Here is a 14,638-nt window from a genome sequence, read left to right on the forward strand (position 1 = left end):
CCCTCTGATTACAATGAAGAGCAAAACGTGACGCTCTGTTCTGGGCCAGCAGCAGCTAACTAGGTATTTCCTTGCCAGCACTGGACCATGACTGGACAATAATCAAGATTAGAGCCTGGAGAACTTGCTGTTTGGAGTGTGGTGTCAAAAAGCAAAGCAAGTCTTTATTACGGACAGACATCTCCCCATCTTTACAACCATTTAATCTATATGTTTTGACCATGACAGGTTACAATCTAAGATAATGCCAAGTAATTGAATCTCTAAACTGGTTCAATAGCCACACCATTCATTACCAGTTTCAGCTGAGGTCCAGAACTTAAGGAATGATTTGTACCAAATACAATGCTCTTAGTTTTAGAGATGTTCAGGATCAGTATATTACTGTCAACCCATTTCAAAACAGACTGCTAGTCTTTAAGGGTTTCAGTTACTTCATTAGCTGTGGTTGCTGATGTGTACAGTGCCTTGTGAAAGTATTCACCCCCTTCCTATTTTGTTTTATTACAACCTGGAATTTAAATATATTTTTAGGGGTTTGTATCATTTGATTTACACAACATGCCTACCACTTTGAAGATGCAAAATATTTGTTATTGTGAAATGGAAAACTTGAGCGTGCGTTCACCTCCCCAAAGACAATACTTTGTAGAGCCACCTTTTGCAGCAATTACAGCTGCAAGTCTCTTGGGGTATGTCTCTGTAAGCTTGGCACATCTAGCCACTGTGTCACGATCGTCGTAAGAAGCGGACCAAAGCGCAGCGTGGTGTGAATGCATCATTTAATAGATGACGAAAAACACGAAGTAAACTGTACAAAAACAATAAACAAATAACGACCGTGAAGCTATCATAAGAACTGTTCTGACACAAGCAACTAACATAGACAATCACCCACAAACAAACAGTGAAACCCAGGCTACCTAAGTATGATTCTCAATCAGAGACAACTAATGACACCTGCCTCTGATTGAGAACCATACTAGGCCGAAACATAGAAATCCCAAAATCATAGAAAAACAAACAGACTGCCCACCCCAACTCACGCCCTGACCATACTAAATAACGACAAAACAAAGGAAATAAAGGTCAGAACGTGACACACTGAGATTTTTGCCCATTCATCAAGACAAAACTGCTCCAGCTCCTTCAAGTCGGATGGGTTCCGCTGGTGTACAGCAATCTTTTAGTCATACCACAGATCCTCAATTGGATTGAGGTCTGGGCTTTGACTAGGCCATTCCAAGACATTTAAATGTTTTCCCTTAAACCACTTGAGTGTTGCTTTAGCAGTATGCTTAGGGTCATTGTCCTGCTGGAATGTGAACCTCCATCCCAGTCTCAAATCTCTGGAAGACTGAAACAGGCTTCCCTCAAGAATATCCCTGTATTTAGCGCCATCCATCATTCCTTCAATTCTGACCAGTTTCCCAGTCCCTGCTGATGAAAAACATCCCCACAGCATGATGATGCTACCCCCACCAGGCTTCACTGTGGGGATGGTGTTCTCGGGGTGATGAGAGGTGTTAGGTTTGCGCCAGACATTTTCCTTGATGGCCCAAAAAATGTATTTTAGTCTCACCTGACCAGAGTACCTTCTTCCATATGTTTGGGGAGTTTCCCACACGCCGTTTGGCGAACACCAAACGTGTTTGCTTCTTTCTTTCATTAAGCAATGGCTTTTTCTGGCCATTCTTCCGTAAAGCCGAGCTCTGCGGAGTGTACGGCTTAAAGTGGTCCTATGGACAGATACTCCAATCTCTGCTGTGGAGCTTTGCAGCTCCTTCAGGGTTATTTTGGTCTCTTTGTTGCCTCTCTGATTAATGCCCTCCTTGCCTGGTCCGTGAGTTTTGGTGGGTTTAATGGTGCTCCATGGTATGTTCAAAGTTTTTTAAATATTTATAACCCAACCCTGATCTGTACTTCTCCACAACTTTATCCCTGACCTGTTTGGAGAGCTCATTGGTCTTCATGGTGCAGCTTGCTTGGTGGTGTTACAGACTCTGGGGCCTTTCAGAACAGGTGTATATATACTCAGATCATGTGACAGATCATGTGACACTTAGATTGCACACAGGTGGACTTTATTTAGCTAATTATGTGACTTCTGGAGGTAATTGGTTGCACCAGATCTTATTTAGGGGCTTCATAGCAAAGGAGGTGAATACATATGCATGCACCACTTCCATTTATTTTTTGAAATTTTTGTTCACCAATTTGGACTATTTTAAGTAGGTTCCTTACATGAAATCCAAATAAAAATCAATTTAAATTGCAGGTTGTAATGCAACAAAATAGGAAAAACTCCAAAGGGGATGAATACTTTTGCAAGGGACTGTCTTTGGTTGAAACATGGACACACAAAAAAATTGCTGGTTAGGGCAGGAGCCATCATTAATCCTCCCAATACCTACAGCACTCATAGTAGCAGCCCAGCAAGGACGCGTAGAGGCCATGCGATACCTCATTAGGGAAGGTAGGTTACAGTGTGTGCAATGCTGTAACAGATGACATGGTTGGCCTTATAGTACATATGGCTTTTTACTGTAGTCACACAGACAGGAGATACATTCATTCTTATTAGACTCATTCAGTTTTCTCCAAAGTCACTTTTTCCTCAGGTGCTGACATCAACATGCAGACGTGACGGTGCTACAGCCCTGTATGAGGCCAGTAAAAATTGCCACAGGGAGATAGTGGAGCTGCAATTCTCTTCCATCACAGACGCCAATAAACCCACCAAGACAGGAATCCTACCTCTACATGTTGCTGCTCCGTATGGACACCATGAGTATGTACGAGTGCACTGTGTTTCTCCTGTCGTGTCTCTTGTATTATGTACAGTACTAATGTCCCCTTGTTCCAGTATTGTGTACATGCTTGTCCCAGTCACCAGTTGGAGATAACATCAGCATTCCATTCTGTCCTACCACCTTCCCTAGTGCTATCATACTTTGTATGAATAACCTACCTCTTCTCAAGTGGCTTTTGGTCAATGGCTGTGGTATCTGGGCCTACTTCAGATGTGCATATGGTTGCAGCCCACACCCAGCCCAGGACATCATAGTCATCGACATCAATCATGTCTCTTTTAACCTGCACATGACTTGTTGCCAGCAAAGTACAGGTAAGGCAAAGTAGGCTCCTATTGTGATCATGATTATTCTGGGAACTTGATAAATAGCCTTTTTGGGAGAGGGGGGCATGATGCTCATTATCTTTTTTTTCTGTTCATTCTTATATCCCTTAGTTTTGTGAGTTGATCTCATCAACTGTGTGTAACTGGGCAGGGCCCATCGTAGACTTACTGCTGGACTACGTTGGTGATGTTCAACTGTGTGCCAGACTCAACAAGCTCCTGGATGGATGGCAGGAATGGCCCAGCATCAAGACCAAGTCATGTGAGTACATCAATGAACACAGACACACACACACTCAAACAGCTGGGACAATCTAATACAGTGTTTCCTCAGTGTCAGCCCATCCACTGATGCACCTGTGCAGGCTAAGGATCCATGAGCAGATGGTTGTGTCCAGACTCAGGTCTCTGGACAGCCTACCCCTCCCAGAGACTGCTGCAGTACCTCAGCCTGACCAGACACAGCTTTGATGACTTCTGCCCTGATGGCAAATAAGGCTTGTCAGTGTTCCTGTGTGTTGTGCCTTATAGTATATTACGTTACCAGTTTACAGGATTTTTAAAATGGTATTTACGGGGGTAGTGATTGTGCAAAATGTGTGTAATGGAGAATATGTGTGTCGTGTGCACGTGGAATGTGTGTGTCGTGTGCACATACAGTGGATGTGAGCTGCAGGTCTGTGTGGATGGGCTGACGAATGATGATAGATAAAGGCACAGCAGTTGATAGTCTCCTGAAGAAGTGCAGCATAACTGAGCTAAAATTAACTCAAGGTAAGCTTTTAAAATACCTGTCTTTCAGATGTTTAGGCCGAGTTTAACAAAGGGAGACAATCAATATGAGGCTTTATGAAGTGTGCTTGCTTGGATGGAATTTACTTGTTGATATTCAGCACTGATTTTGTAATATGTTTTGAAAGTGTGTTTTCAACACACCTAGTGTAATGAGTGTATATTATAGTTGAGTTGTTGTTGTAACATATTGTAAATGTCAGTGCTAAAAGGCTATTGAAAAAGGTGTTCGAACCAAAGAAAGAAATCTAAAGATCTACTGTTTATTTAAAAAATAAATGTAATTTCTCCATTTCACAAGTATTATTTACAAACAAAAAATATCAAGAAATAATGTGGGGAACTATCTGTCAGTCTGTGTTTAACTTTTTGTTGACAAACACAAGTGAACTACAAGTAATTTTGATCAATTCATTTTTAAACCAGTGTATTTAAGAGATATATACACTGAGGTAATCAACACACCCGTATACCTCTCCTTTAGCATAGATTATCACAACGAATCAAAAAATGGACAACGTCAAATGTCACTCCATTCCTATATCAACATATATTCCCTTCCATTTAAAAAATTAGAAAGATGAAGTAGTCTACATTTTTCAGTTTGAGACGGTGCTATGATTTTATAATAAATTCCTTAGACGTTATGGAACCCAAGTGGTAAAGGTGCAGGTGTTCCAAGCAGAAATGTTTGGTATGACATTTAAGACTACTTAAGTGCTTATGACTACTCTTTAAAAAAAGAGAAATGCAAAGTTTGAAATTAAAAAGAAATGGCATATCGAACTAAACAAATTAATATTTACATCTTCATTATTGCTTAGGCAATTATTAAGCTATGATTATACGTCTGTAATTGTGTTTAAATGAACCCAAACACGTTGAAAATGGATGGCGGGACCGTGGGTTTAGTCGGTATGGGTTTGACCACGACATGCGTGTAGTTCTTATGTCGGTGTGTTATGTCGGGTGTTTCCGTTTCAGCCACTGTGGCTTTCCCCCAGAGTCCCACAGCCGATTGTGGAACAACTACGTGACTCTGAAAGACGTGGTGTCCGTGGTACTGAAACGGACAGAAACCGCAAACATTGACGTTATGAGAGGCCACGTCCAGTTTGAGCGGTTCTTTCTCAACAGAGCCGCGTCTATTGCAGAGAAGCAAGCTCGGTGTTAGTTCCTCGTGAGCTTTTTTTATTTTTTCAACATCGTTGATTCCTATCACACATTGGCTCTTTTTCCATCCATACTGCAAATAGTCTGTGTTGGTTTGGGATAATCGGGGTTCCTCCCAAAACGATGCAGGGAGTTGACGTTTCCTCATGGGTACCTGTTCTTGCTTACTGTTATCACTGTCTACAGTTGGGGTTTGAGCCATCCTTGCGTTCTCTACGTCTTGCGCATCCGAACCCCCTTTTTCGTTGATGCGCGTCGTGCTCGGGTGAATTGTCTCCAATGAATACTCGCTGGACTTGTTCACCACATCTTTGGCGATGCTAGACTCCGTGGACCTGTGTGTGTGGCATCTGGGCATCCGAGCGTATTTCTGAGAAAACCGCTTGAGCTGTTTCTGCAGGTATTTCCTGTGGTCCACAGAGCGCCTGCAAGGGGCTGATTTGTCCAGAGCCGCCTTGATGTCACTGGATGCCAAGTTTACAAAGTTCAGTAACGTTTTCACATCACTGTCTGCACTTGCCATTTTACAGTGTAAATATTTTAATCCATACCACCAAACAAGTCCATGCAAATTATATTCTTCTTCATCTTTAAAATCTGAAAAAAATGAATAGCATCATAAGATATAAATATTTAAGAAAAATATTTAGAACTTTATACTCACATTATTTGTAGTTCATAAGGAATACCACAATAATCACACAATTACGCACAGGGCCCAATAAAACAGGAATTACGCATAGCCTAACAACACGTAGGTTGCAAGTTATCCATTCATAACTACAAATAAAACTTACCATGTCCCCTGTTGAGGATTCTCATTCCTGTCTCTCTCCCAGAAGTAGTCTGAGTGCTTCAACAAGTTGAATGAATATAAACTGCGTGTAGTGTTGGTGCTTTCCTTGAACCAATCAGCGACCTCAGTCCCCTCACAATGCACCCCAATCAGCCTCCGAGCCCCCGGTATTGAATTCTTTGCCATCGCAAATTGTTGTCACGGAGATCCTCCAAGAAAAGCGGCTAATAGATGCAATATTTCTGCCCGGTCTTCCGCGCGCTCATGGAACACCCTTACAATAGTTTATCCAAACTTCTAAATATGCCCCAAGAACTACCGTGCATGATTAGTCTGACATAGGCTGTTAATGGTATGGGTATGCTTCATCCCTGCGAGACAATTTCAACTGTTGTGATATAGCCCCCCCCCCCCCCCCCCCCTCCCTCCAGAGTGCTGTCAGATGTAGGATTTGGTGGGAGTGGGGAGGGGGATCTAAAGAGCACATATCCATGGAAAGGGGGGTTGATCGCTCAAGAATCTTGTCTTTCTATTTGCCCCCTCAATCGAGCGACACAAAAGCTGAATTACTCATTCAAACCTCGCGGGACAAAAGGAAAGGAGCTGGATAGCACTCCTGCATTTGTAGTCAAACATTTAGAGACTTAAATCGAGTCGTCATGAAGGAGAAAGAGTTAGACAAAGCCCATAGAATTGCCATCAGTAAACATTTTCCTGTGTCATATTAGTGGGTCTCCATGGCTCCTTCTGGCCCGTGGACAATAGCACAAGTTTGCACACTCGAATACTGTCACCCTGCCAACGGCAACAAGTGCCAAAAACAGGACAATCCCCGGGGAAAGCAAGGGCTCTGCGGGGAAGGTTGCAATAGAGGAGGAAAAGGGGACCTGTGAAATGCTAATTTAGGTCCATCCCCTTATTGAAGAAAAAAAGAGTACCTATCGTTCCATTGAACAACCACCTCTTGCATCAGTGTGGCATGAGAGTTGAGGCAACCGTTTCAGCATGACCATAACCACAATACCGCTCTGCTGCCATCAGCCCTGACTGCAGAACATTTCATATTCATATTTTCTGACTTCTCAGAGTCAAATTAAAAGTTAATATATTGTAATGTTTGCACCTGCAATGTCTCTATAGGCATATCATATGTTACAACTAAAACTATACTAACTTGTTATTTCTCTCAGGATGTATAACCTCCATAATGTATCTTGACTAGTCCAGTGCCTGGTATGATGGGGTGATCTCTCATCTACTGCTCAGGCTGTTGGCCCTTGGAGAGGCAACAGGACCCTACTGTCCCCATCTCTTCTTCATTCACCTCTCTGTTCCTCTCAAAGGGCCAATTAACAATTGTGCACCCCTCCCCTGCCCTGTCGCCCTACTCCTGTGCTTTTGAAGTGACTGAGAGAGAGAAAGGGGAAGTATAGTGGCACCAATAAACAATAAATCCCACTATGTGTCCCTGTCCTCATGCCAGTTTGAGTAAGATGGATGGAAGAGAGGTTTGTAAGCCATTTCAGATTGGATGTGATGTGTTATGGGACCCAGGGTAGATGATAGAATAATGAAGTGCTGAACCTCATCAGAATTATGACCGGAAAGGAAGCACTAATCAATTCAAAGTCAATCACTGTAAAACACTGTTGCTCTTGTCCTTGTGTAATAACACTTATTTCCGGTACTCTTGTAACTTTGTGTTGCTGTTATTAGACAGATCAGATTGTAATCACACAAACACCACAACAACCTCCCTGGTTCTTGGTTGCCAATCGGTCACTGAGTTGACAGCACAAGACCCCCCTTGCCCTCTGACCCCCAGACAGCCCTGCTCTCTGGGTGTTACACCAGCACCCTCATTATCATATGGCACATCCACTTAACACACTCCAGCCTGCATACTTCCACACTCCAGCATCACTAATAAACACTTTACATTATGACACTTGTACATGTAGTAATGCTGTAATTACTTTAGTATCAACATTATATTAATTTGTTATTTATGTTAATATCATATCCTGACACATATTCCATCATATTAGAGTGTTTTTAGTATTTTATTCTCTAACCACTTACCCCCTAATTGTCATGTGATGATGCACAATAATAAATATACAGTATTTGGGTAAATCAGATTATTCTTACATTATCAACTCTGCCACTAGATGGCAATACACCTCTACAGTCTAGAATGCAGTAAATGAGGACAAGCAAGTCAGTGCTGTATAAAGCTTTGTTTAAAATAATAACACTGAGGGACCATATTTTTGATGTTATTGAACAATATTTAATATCAGTAGTTACTTTGAAATTGTTATAATTACTTAAGAGCAAACCCAGAAACTCCTGAAACCGTTTGTCTTTTTAGTTTATGTTTCCTTTATATCATGTACAGGTTACCCCATTGGGATTAAACATTTATTTTACAAGGACTGGTCACAAGATGACAGGTCTTTAGTGGGTATGAGTACTTCATTCTATAGTCTGCACTGTAGACTACACTGTATGATGCTGTAATAAGGTAAACAACCAATCTATCTTGATTAGCAAAAGACAGCAAGAGAGTCTTAACCTGAATTCTGTGTGATGTTTGTCTCTATGGAGCGTGTGGATGTGAAGGATGGTGTTGTGGCACTGGCAGGTGTTTTGTGGTTGCTGAAATCAAATTGAGTAAGCAGGGCATGATGAGTGGATGATGTAGAGCTTCTTTCTTGTCTGTTAATCGATGCAGGGATAGACTGGAGTGGAGGATAGAGGAGCAAAACCACTAAACAGCTCCCTCAGAAGAACTCAAACCATCTAGAGAAGACATGTATGCCAACACTTAAGACTTCAGAATCTGAAAAGGTATTTTTACTGCCGTGCCAGTACTCATCAATGTGTAATCAGCTTTAATGCAATCCTCTCTGGATGTGCACATTTGATAGCAGCAAATCTTTGTTTCATACAAGACGGAATGCACTGCGTTGCTGCAGTATACTTGTTGACTGAATTGTTCTTCATCAAAAATAACTTGAATAATATGATTTGGTGCCAACAGCGTTCTTAAATGCCAGGTCTTGTCCAACTTATCTCATGACAGAGGGGCTGCGAGCTCTGTAATTTATATTGCACTAGTCAGTAGATCCTTAAATGCCAACCCTCCCCTCTGGCCGCCACCTTATAATGAGCAGATTGCTTGTCATATAGGCATATAACAACGGTGCTTTGACTTGATTAAAGGTGTATATATATATATATATATATATATATATATATATATATATATATATATATACGAAGAAGGAAATATTGAGTCTGAAATTGGGTGTTAGAAATATTAATTAAATACCACATCAAAAATATATCCCCTTTGCCACTGCAATAGAAAAGTCAATAGAGTTCGATGTGCTGTGTAAAGAGTCATACCTTCATTCATGGTCCATAAATTAAAGTCAACATTCATTTATTACCCTCCATACATAGTATTTTCCCCCATCATGTTTAGTTACCACAGGAATGGATAATGATGTGAGGAAAGTAGACTAGACATCACATTAAAGAGTTAATTGACATCAGGCTAGCCAGTGTTTTCCCCTCCAGAGTGTTTAGAGTAGATTTGCCTAATTAGAAGAATTAATTGACCTTTAGTATGCATAAACCATTTCCACTCTGTGCTGATCATGGAGATATGCGAAGAGGAGGATAATTATATGGAGACAAGCAGGTAAGGAGAGTACAACATTGGCTTGTCCACTGAGGTCGTGAGAGAGACACTGTAAACATGGACTAGACTCAGTGGATCCTGTCCTGTTATTTACAGAAGACTGCATGCACATCCAAACTGTTACGCAACTTTCCTCTCTAAATGTTCCTTCAGAAGGGTCTGCAATTGGCCAACCTGGTCTCAGAACAAAACGTGTTATACAATGTATGTTACTAAAATCAGTGCAACTCCAGTTAATATATGTTACATTAGGTTACATTACATTGGTCTACCAATGTAATAGCAGTCGTACAATATGATAGGAATTGTAGGACGTATGGTATGTTACGAATTACAATTTGTATGATATGTTGTCTTAATGACTCGCCCTGTAGCATTCGCATCTGTAGCCATGAAATGCTTTGAAAGGTTGGTCATGGCTCACATCAACTATAAAAATAGTCACATACTATATATAAACTCCCAGTAATTTATTGGATAAATCACCAAAGTTTCGGCATCGCTGTGCTTTCTTCAGGCTCACATCAAACCCATCATCCCAGACACCCTGGACCCACTCCAATTTGCATATTGCCCCAACAGATCCACAGATGATGCAATCTCTTTTGTAATCCACACTGTCCTCTCCCACCTGGACAAGACGAATACCTATGTGAGAATGCTGTTCATTGACTATAGCTCAGCGTTCAACACCATAGTGCCCTCCAACCTCATCACTAAACTCAGGACCCTGGGACTGAACACCTCCCTCTGCAACTGGAGTTACTTTGTAAATGTTATAATTACTTAAGAGCAAACCCAGAAACTCCTGAAACCGTTTGTCTTTTTAGTTTATGTTTCCTTTATATCATGTACAGGTTACCCCAGGTGGTGAGGGCAGGCAATAACACATCTGCCATGTTGAACCTCAACACAGGGGCCCCTCAGGGATGCATGCTTAGTCCCCTCCTGTACTCCCTGTTCAACCACAACTGCATTGCCGCAAGCAGCAATGGTGAGGGGACTAAGCATGACGACATGACGGTGGTTGGCCTGATCATCGACGACGATGAGACAACTTATAAGGGAGGAGGTCAGTGACAACAACCTATCCCTCAACATCAGCAAGACAAAGGAGCTGATCGTGGACTACAGGAGACGGAGGGCTGAGCACACCCATATCCACATTTTATTGGTGCTGTAGTGGAGTGGGTTGAGAGCTTCGAGTTCCTTGGTGTCCACATCACTAAGGAATTATCATGGTCCACACACACCAACACAGTCACGAAGAAGGCATGACAACACCTCTTCCCCCTCAGGAAGCTGAAAAGTTATAGACTGTTCTCTCTGTTACTGCACGGCAAAACCTGATACTTTTACTCTCTGTTCCGATCGTACTAGACGACCAGTTCTTATAGCCTTTAGCCGTACCCTTATCCTACTCCTCCTCTGTTTCTCTGGTGATGTAGAGGTTCATCCAGGCACCCTGCCCAGCTCCACTCCCATTCCCCAGGCGCTCTCATTTGTTGACTTCTGTAACTGTAAAAGCCTTGGTTTCATGCATGTTAAGCTGGTGGTAGTATTGAGTAGTTTGGATTAATAAGGTCCCCAGAGTGCACTGCCTGCTACTCAGGCACAGTTGCAAATATATGCATATTATTAGTAGATTTGGATAGAAAATACTCTGAACTTTCTAAAACTGTTTGAATGATGTCTGCGAGTATAACATAACTCATGGCAGGCAAAAACCAGAGAAAAAATCCAACCAGGAAGTGGGAAATCTGAGGTTTGTAGTTTTTCAACTCTTTGCCTATCGAATATACAGTGTCTATGGGGTCAGATTGCACTCCCTAAGGCTTCCACTAGATGTCAACAGTCTTTAGAACCTTGTTTGATGCTTCTACTGTGAAGGAGGGGGGAATGGCAGCTGAATGAGTCAGTGGTCTGTCAGAGTGGCATGAGCTGGTCACGCGTGTTGACGTGAGAGTTAGCTTGCGTTCCATTGCACTTCTGAAGACAAAGGAATTCTCCGGTTGGAAAATTATTGAAGATTTATGTTAAAAACATCCTAAAGATTGATTCTATACTTCGTTTGACATGTTTCTACAAACTCTAACGGAACTTTTTGACTTTTTGTCTGGCCTGCGCGTCATAAATGTGGATTACTGGGCTAAACGCGCAAACAAAATGAGGTATTTGGACATAAATGATGGACTTTATCGAACAAATCAAACATTTATTGTGGAACTGGGATTCCTGAGAGTGCATTCTGATGAAGATCATGAAAGGTAAGTGAATATTTATAATGTTTTTTCTGACTTCTGTTGACTCCACAACATGACGGATATCTGTATGGCTTGATTTGTTGTCTGAGTGCTGTACTCAGATTATTGTATGGTGCGCTTTTTTGAAATCTGACACAGCGGTTGCATTAAGGAGAAGTGTATAATCTATAATTCCATGCATAATAGTTATATATTTTATCAATGTTTATTATGAGTATTTCTGTAAATTGATGTGGCTCTCTGCAAAATCACTGGATGTTTTGTAAATACTCAACGCGCCAATGTAAACAGAGATTTTTGTATATGAACTTTATGGAACAAAACATACATGTATTGTGTAACATGAAGTCCTATGAGTGTCATCTGATGAAGATCATCAAAGGTTAGTGATTAATTTTATCTCTATTTATGCTTTTTGTGACTCCTCTCTTTTTGCTGGAAAATAGTTGTGTTTTTCTGTGACTAGGTGCAGACCTAACATAATCGTTTGGTGTGCTTTCATCGTAAAGCCTTTTTGATGTCAGACACTGTGGTGGGATTAACAACCAGTTTATCTTTAAAATGGTGTAAAATACTTGTATCTTTGAGGAATATTAATTATGAGATTTCTGTTGTTTTGAATTAACATTAGAAGCCTCATCCCTAAGTTTGTTTTATTCACTGCTTTGGCGCACTCTGCCAACCCAGATGTCCTAGCCATGTCTGAATCCTGGTTTAGGAAGACCACCAAAAACCCTGACCACCAATAACATTTTCCTACAAGATAGAACTGCCAAAGGGGGCGGAGTTGCAATCTACTGCAGAGATAGACTGCAGAGTTGTGTCTTACTATCCAGGTCTGTGCCCAAACAATTTGAGCTTCTAGTTTTAAAAATCCACCTTTCCAGTAACAAGTCTCTCACCATTGCTGCTTGCTATAGACCACCTTCTGCCCACAGCTGTGTCCTGGACACCATATATGAATTGATTGCCCCCCATCTATCTTCTGAGCTTGTGCTGATAGGTGACCTAAACTGGGACATGCTTAACACCCCGGCCATCCTACAATCTAAGCTTGATGCCCTCAATCTCACACAAATTATCAATGAACCTACCAGGTACAACCCCAAATCCGTAAACATGGCCACCTTCATAGATATAATCCTAACCAATATGCCCTCCAAATGTACCTCTGCTGTCTTCAACCAGGATCTCAGCAATCACTGCCTCATTTTCTTCGTTCGTAATGGGTCTGCGGTAAAACAACCACCCCTCATCACTGTCAAACGCTCCCTAAAACACTTCAGCGAGCAGGCCTTTCTAATCGACCTGGCCCGGGTATCCTGGAAGGATATTGACCTCATTCCGTCAGTAGAGGGTGCCTGGTTATTCTTTAAATGTGCTTTCCTCACCATTTTAAATAAGCATGCCCCATTCAATACATGTAGAACCAGTAATGAATATAGCCCTTGGTTCACTCCAGACCTGACTGCCCTTGACCAGCACAACAACATCTTGTGGCATTAGCATTAGCATCAAATAGCCCCCGCGATATGCAACTTTTCAGGGAAGTTAGGAACCAATATACACAGGCAGTTAGGAAAGCAAAGGTTATTCAAACAGAAATTTACATCCTGTAACACAAACTACAAAAGGTTCTGGGACACTGTAAAGTCCATGGAGAATAAGAGCACCTCCTCCCAGCTGCCCACTGCATTGAGGCTAGGAAACACTGTCACCACGATAAATCCATGATAATTGAGATTTCAATAAGCATTTTTCTACGGCTGGCCATGCTTTCCACCTTGCTACCCCTACCCCGATCAACAGCACTCCACTCCCCACAGCAACTTGCCCAAGCCTCCCCATTTCTCCTTCACCCAAATCCAGATAGTTGATGTTCTGAAAGAGCTGCAAAATCTGGACCCTACAAATCAGCCGGGCTAGACAATCTGGACCCTTTCTTTCTAAAATTATCCGCCGATATTGTTGCAACCCCTATTACTAGCCTTTTCAACCTCTCTTTCGTATCGTCTGAGATCCCCAAAGATTGGAAAGCCGCTGCGGTCATCCCCCTCTTCAAAGGGGAAGACACTCTAGACTAAAACTGCTACAGACCTATATCTATCCTACCCTGCATTTCTAAGGTCTCCGAAAGCCAAGTTAACAAACAGATCACTGACCATTTCGAATCCCACCGACCTTCTCCGCTTCGCAAACCTGATTTCCGAACTGGTCATGGGTGCACCTCAGCCACGCTCAAGGTCATAAACAATATCATAACCACCATCAATAAGAGACGATACTGTGCAGCTGTATTCATCGACCTGGTCAAGGCTTTTGACTCTGTCAAACACCACATTCTTATCGGCAGACTCAACAGCCTTGGTTTCTCAAATGACTGCCTCGCCTGGTTCACCAACTACTTCCCAGATAGAGTTCAGTGTGTCCAATAGGAGGGCATGTTGTCTGGACCTCTGGCAGTGTCTATGGGGGTGACACATGATTCAATTCTCGGGCTGACTCTTTTCTCTGTATATATCAATGATGTCTCTCTTGCTGCTGGTGATTCTCTGATCCACCTCTACGCAGACAACACCATTCTGTATACTTCTGGTCCTTCTTTGGACACTGTGCTAACTAACCTCCAGATGAGCTTCAATGCCATACAACTCTCCTTCCGTGGCCTCCAACTGCTCTTAAATGCAAGTAAAACTAAATGCATGTTCTTCAACCGATCGCTGCCCACACCTGCCCGCCCGTCCAGCATCACTACTTTGGAC

At 42.0% G+C, this 14,638-nt stretch overlaps 1 protein-coding gene and 1 long non-coding RNA gene across 2 annotated transcripts; one reads left to right on the forward strand and one right to left on the reverse strand.

The window, feature by feature from the left end:
• Positions 1 to 2,211: 2,211 nt before the first annotated feature.
• On the forward strand, positions 2,212 to 4,016 carry LOC110505599. Its single transcript, XR_005039589.1, has 4 exons — positions 2,212 to 2,791; positions 2,943 to 3,127; positions 3,251 to 3,401; positions 3,474 to 4,016. It is a non-coding gene; the product is annotated as an uncharacterized LOC110505599 (long non-coding RNA).
• Positions 4,017 to 4,182: 166 nt separating this feature from the next.
• Positions 4,183 to 6,224, reverse strand: LOC110505598 (protein FAM181A). Its single transcript, XM_021584919.2, has 2 exons — positions 5,902 to 6,224; positions 4,183 to 5,701 (listed from the first exon to the last, which is right to left on the reverse strand). Exons 1-2 carry the CDS (start codon positions 5,924 to 5,926, stop codon positions 4,794 to 4,796), a joined length of 933 nt encoding a protein of 310 aa, XP_021440594.2. The 5' UTR covers positions 5,927 to 6,224; the 3' UTR covers positions 4,183 to 4,793.
• Between the last annotated feature and the right edge of the window lie 8,414 nt (positions 6,225 to 14,638).

Source organism: Oncorhynchus mykiss, chromosome 25 (assembly GCF_013265735.2).
Source record: "Oncorhynchus mykiss isolate Arlee chromosome 25, USDA_OmykA_1.1, whole genome shotgun sequence".
NCBI lineage: Eukaryota > Metazoa > Chordata > Actinopteri > Salmoniformes > Salmonidae > Oncorhynchus > Oncorhynchus mykiss.

Excerpts from the sequence above, each read along its gene's own strand:
- LOC110505598 (XM_021584919.2), bottom strand. The coding sequence starts at position 5,926 with ATGAGAATCCTCAACAGGGGACATG. Across the intron at positions 5,702-5,901 it reads AATCCTCAACAGGGGACATG|ATTTTAAAGATGAAGAAGAA; the intron begins GTAAGTTTTATT and ends CATTTTTTTCAG.